Here is a 5,320-nt window from a genome sequence, read left to right as displayed (position 1 = left end):
GATTGGAATGCAAACTAAAATAGTTTCAGCATGCTGGAGATAGCTGTGCCAATGGACCTTGGAGCTCTTCCTGCCTTTTGTCAGATGTGGTGTTCTGCCACAATGGTTTGTTTACTTGGTGGTCTGCCACAAGAAGCAGGCTTTCTTCTGAATTTGATAATAATAATAATAATAATAATAATAATAATAATAATAATAATAATAATAATAATAATTTATTATTTGTACCCCGCCCATCTGGCTGGGTTTCCCCAGCCACTCTGGGCGGCTTCCATAAAAACCAGAAATACACTAAAATATCACAGATTAAAAACTTCCCTGAACAGGGCTGCCTTAAGATGTCTTCTGAATGTCAGGTAGTTATTTATCGCTTTGACATCTGATGGGAGGGCGTTCCACAAGGCGGGTGCCACTACCGAGAAGGCCCTCTGCCTGGTTCCCTGTAGCTTTGCTTCTCGTAATGAGGGAACCGCCAGAAGGCCCTCGGCGCTGGACCTCAGCGTCCGGGCAGAACGATGGGGGTGGAGACGCTCCTTCAGGTATACTGGGCCGAGGCCGTTTAGGGCTTTAAAGGTCAACACCAGCACTTTGAATTGTGCTCGGAAACGTACTGGGAGCCAATGTAGGTCTTTCAAGACCGGTGTTATGTGGTCTCGGCGGCTGCCCCCAGTCACCAGTCTAGCTGCCGCATTCTGGATTAGTTGTAGTTTCCGAGTCACCTTCAAAGGTAGCCCCACGTAGAGCGCATTGCAGTAGTCCAAGCGGGAGATAACTAGAGCATGCACCACTCTGGCGAGACAGTCCGCGGGCAGGTAGGGTCTCAGCCTGCGTACCAGGTGGAGTTGGTAGACAGCTGCCCTGGATACAGAATTGACCTGCGCCTCCATGGACAGCTGTGAGTCCAAAATGACTCCCAGGCTGCGCACCTGGTCCTTCAGGGGCACAGTTACCCCATTCAGGACCAGGGAGTCCTCCACACCAGCCCGCCACCTGTCCCCCAAAAACAGTACTTCTGTCTTGTCAGGATTCAACCTCAATCCATTAGCCGCCATCCATCCTCCAACCGCCTCCAGGCACTCACACAGGACCTTCACCGCCTTCACTGGTTCTGATTTGAAAGAGAGGTAGAGCTGGGTATCATCTGCATATTGATGGACACCCAGTCCAAACCCCCTGATGATCTCTCCCAGCGGCTTCATATAGATGTTAAAAAGCATGGGGGAGAGGACGGAACCCTGAGGCACCCCACAAGTGAGGTCTCAGGGGTCTGAATACTCATCCCCCACCACCACTTTCTGAACACGGCCCAGGAGGAAGGAGCGAAACCACTGTATAACAGTGCCCCCAGCTCCCAGCCCCTCTAGACGGTCCAGAAGGATGTTATGGTCGATTGTATCAAAGGCCGCTGAGAGATCCAGCAGAACTAGGAAACAGCTCTCACCTTTGTCCCTAGCCCGCCGGAGATCATCAACCAGCGCGACCAAGGCAGTTTCAGTCCCATGATGAGGCCTGAATCCCGATTGGAAGGGATCCAAATGGTCCGCATCCTCCAGGCGTGCCTGGAGTTGTTCAGCAACCACGCGCTCAATTACCTTGCCCAAGAATGGAAGATTTGAGACTGGGCGATAGTTGGCCATACTGGCCGGGTCTAAAGATGGTTTTTTGATGGCTTAGGGAACAAATGCACAGTGCTTATTTGTTTCTTTCTGTTACCCCCCCCCCCCCCAATCTGAGTACTGTATGGACTCTGAGCCCTGAGGGTGAGATTCAGACTAGTTTCTTACTGAAAGCAAATTTGTTACTGAAGCAAGATGTGATAGGTCCCTGGCGACTACCAAGTGAGGAAGGATGCTTCAAGCTAGTTTAAAACTGGAGGGTTGTTTGTGCAGTATTTGCATACCAAATGGCTCTTCTTTTATCCTAGTCTTCCTCAGGTTAAGTGTACATTGGTGGGAATCAACACTCTGCAGGCAAGGATAGCTAGTCCTGAAACAAGAAAGCTTTAGCTCAGTTGGGCCTGGGAAGGCAGAAATAGCTTTGGTCCCCTAGATTTAAGGGTATTAAATTGTTCTGAGTCGAAAACTGCTCTATACTTTTTTCCTACTCATAAGGTCTTTTGAATGTTGCTTTCAATCTCTGGCCATTCTTTTTTATTTAATCAACCTTCTGCCCTCTCACCTGATTTCATAGAATCATAGAATCATAGAGTTGGAAGAGACCACAAGGGCCATCGAGTCCAACCCCCTGCCAAGCAGGAAACACCATCAGAGCACTCCTGACATATGGTTGTCAAGCCTCTGCTTAAAGACCTCCAAAGAAGGAGACTCCACCACTCTCCTTGGCAGCAAATTCCACTGTCGAACAGCTCTTACTGTCAGGAAGTTCTTCCTAATGTTTAGGTGGAATCTTCTTTCTTGTAGTTTGGAACCATTGCTCCGTGTCCGCTTCTCTGGAGCAGCAGAAAACAACCTTTCTCCCTCCTCTATGTGACATCCTTTTATATATTTGAACATGGCTATCATATCACCCCTTAACCATTTAAAGGTTACTGGCATGGCTGTGGCATTTCCAGTCATCACTGCTCCTTGGTTTGGGCTCTTGTAATCTTCTCTAGAGCTGCATATGTTTTGGCTTCTGCATGTTGGCTTTTGTGAAAAGCTGAGTTTTAATTTTTCTGCTTGTGCAGTTCTTGCAGGATTGGCTTCTGTTCTGGAGTGCAGTAAATGTAGTGGTATTTTATTTAATTAAGTTTGCATCAATTGGGTGTGTCTGTGTGTGTTACTTTTCATGTGTGTTTGCTGGTATTGGAACCACAGCTAAAATTTGTGTAATTCACATGTGTTTAAGTTGTTTTGCTCATACTGTATATGTGCACAGGCTGGAGACTATAGAGCAGAGCTAAACAGGGAGGATATATGTTGGTCTAGCTATTGGGGAGTTGTTGTACCATGCACAAAATTACATTGATAGATGTGTTTTAGAAATGAGGTGCCAGAAATGAGGTGCTAGGTGGTGCTGTTATCCCTTAGCTGGCTCGGGAGTTATAAAACCTTATTATAGCAGCATGCAATCGTTTTATTGCATGGAAATAGAGTTGCTTGCCTGTAATATTTTCAATGGGCTGTATGTTTCAAAGCTTGCCCCAGAGATGGCTTTCTGAAATTGGGTCTACAACCATTGGCGATGTGCTCTCTTACAAAACGGGCTGGTAAGAGCCCATTCATAAACCAGACTTTCTAGATCTCTGCCATGGCAGACCCCTATGTGAACTTCCATGAAACATTGTGCAGTTAAAAGCAGATTGGTAGTTCTAGAACACATTTCAAATCATTGCTCTGCTTGTTGCCAAGAGAACATTTGAAGATGCATTGATATGAAAGGCGTACTCTGAAACAGACTTCATTACTTCACTGTTGGATATGAAATAGAATAGTATGAAACCTTGCCTGTTCTCTGAATGCCAGTGATACAAATGGAACCCTATGGAGAATAAAGTTAAATCAGAAATTAGATTGAGGGGGAGGGGGCTGCTGGCTGAGATGAAATGCAGAGAAGAACTAGTAGAAGAAGGCAGGGGAAATCTGTAACTACATTATTATTTATGTAGCCCTGTTCTCTGGAAGCACCTGGGTGGCAACGTGATGCATTGACTTGCTCTTTAAGGAGAAATACATTAAGATAAGAACTATAAGGACAGGAGGAAAATGCTGCTTCAGCAGCAAGTCTGTATTTTGGAGGGTGTGAGAAAGAGAACGTCCCCCAAATGGTGCTGTCAGTTCAATTGTTACAAAATAGTGAAAGGCTGAATGGGGGCACTTTCCAAGTTTTTCTATTACAAACACCAACTCACAGATTTCTGTAGGTATTGTAGGTCTCATCAGGTTTATCAACAATGCTGAGCTTGGAATGAGGGTGCAGCAAACAAAACTTACGTAGTACGGTATGGGCCACGTGGAACAGAACTGATCTACATGTGTTTGGTTCCTAGAGTCATCCTGAAATTGGTTTGGTGACCATGCCAGTAAGCCCAACGACTCCGACAACTCCAGTCACTCCTCTTGGGACCACACCACCTTCTTCTGACGGTGAGCTCTTCTACATATGCTCCAGTTGCCTGCATCTTGATGTGTTTATACCCTGGGAAACATAGCAATTGTCCTCACTTTGTCCAGAGAAAACTTAAGCTTTTGTAGTTCAAAGCCAAGGTTTTCAATGCATCTGAAACCCCACCAAGTGTAAGAATGAATCACAGCATGATGGCTTCATGTGGCTGGATCATAAACTGACTCCAAATGAGATTTCCCCTGGATCTGTTTTTATGATGTGGGAAGGCAGTTGTCCTTGGTAAACAGGAGGACAATACACAGTTGCATGGGCAAAGTTGTGGGTAGTTATCCTGGGGAAAATAGCATCAATTGTCTATACTGGACCTCACGGTTTCCCTGTGTATGTGTGTGTGCTGACTTCTTTATGCGTCACAGATGGTTTAATGGCAGAATGTGAAGGGCTTGAATAGAGCTCAGTTTGTAGGCATCTCTGGGTGAGAGCAGTGTGTGTTACCCTCTTGTCGCTGCTATTCAGGTCACTCCGATATCCTAGCAGAAGAGCATTCTTCTCTGGGAGGATAAATTCTTCTTGGTTGCCATGGATATCAAAAGCCTCCGTTTAAAAAAAATCATGTCTTCTACCTCTGCATATGTATTCCATATGATGCTGAGGGTTGGGAGCTGCTTAGGCTTTCTTTCAAATTGTTCACTGCAAATGTATCCGCCCACACACTTTTTTTTAAATATACAGCAGGCAGAATTTGTGCTTACCTTCATCTCTCTCTGTCTTTCACAGACGGCTGCAGACAGGCATAGTGAGCGCCGCCTTCCTACTGCTGGGAGGTTGATTAACAATAGTAGAGTAATTTTAATCTTGACCTGCATCACTACCGTTAAAGGTCTTTCTCACTGTTGCTTTTTATTTCTCCTTTGTCCTTTTAGTAATCATGAGCATGAGTTTGCTTTGCTCCCAAGATTTCTGGCTCATTCTTTTTTAAAATTTTTTTTAAGCATGCCAGGATTACTCCACCTCCTCAGGCCTTGCAATTAAGTAATCATTGACTCACAATTGGCAGTATACTACTTCAAAGTGGAAGGTCACTTTTCCTTTTGGTTTGCCTCAAAAGGATTTTGTTAAGCCCCCCAGCCCATGTAGTTCTGGGTTCTTTACCATCAACTGGAGTTTGCAAACAGGCTTACAGTCCGAAACCACTTCCTCTGCATCTTGCTTGTGACATGGACTAAATAACATTTTTTCATTTTTTTAAAAAAAT

General features: G+C 45.1%; 1 protein-coding gene across 4 annotated transcripts in view; it reads left to right on the top strand.

Annotated features, from left to right (window-relative positions):
- Window positions 1-5,320, top strand: part of ARMH3 (armadillo like helical domain containing 3) — a 126,763-nt gene that overhangs the window by 27,364 nt on the left and 94,079 nt on the right. For all 4 annotated transcript variants that reach the window (XM_081863976.1, XM_081863973.1, XM_081863974.1 and 1 more), the window contains one exon: window positions 3,989-4,085. In XM_081863976.1, the coding sequence (XP_081720102.1) occupies window positions 3,989-4,085 (97 nt within the window). The remainder of the gene's footprint in view (window positions 1-3,988; window positions 4,086-5,320) is intronic.

Source organism: Podarcis erhardii (assembly GCF_964252035.2).
Source record: "Podarcis erhardii genome assembly, chromosome: 5".
NCBI classification, from domain to species: Eukaryota; Metazoa; Chordata; class Lepidosauria; order Squamata; family Lacertidae; genus Podarcis; species Podarcis erhardii.
Note: the sequence above shows the minus strand (reverse complement) of the source record. Positions and strands in the feature narration are given on the sequence as shown.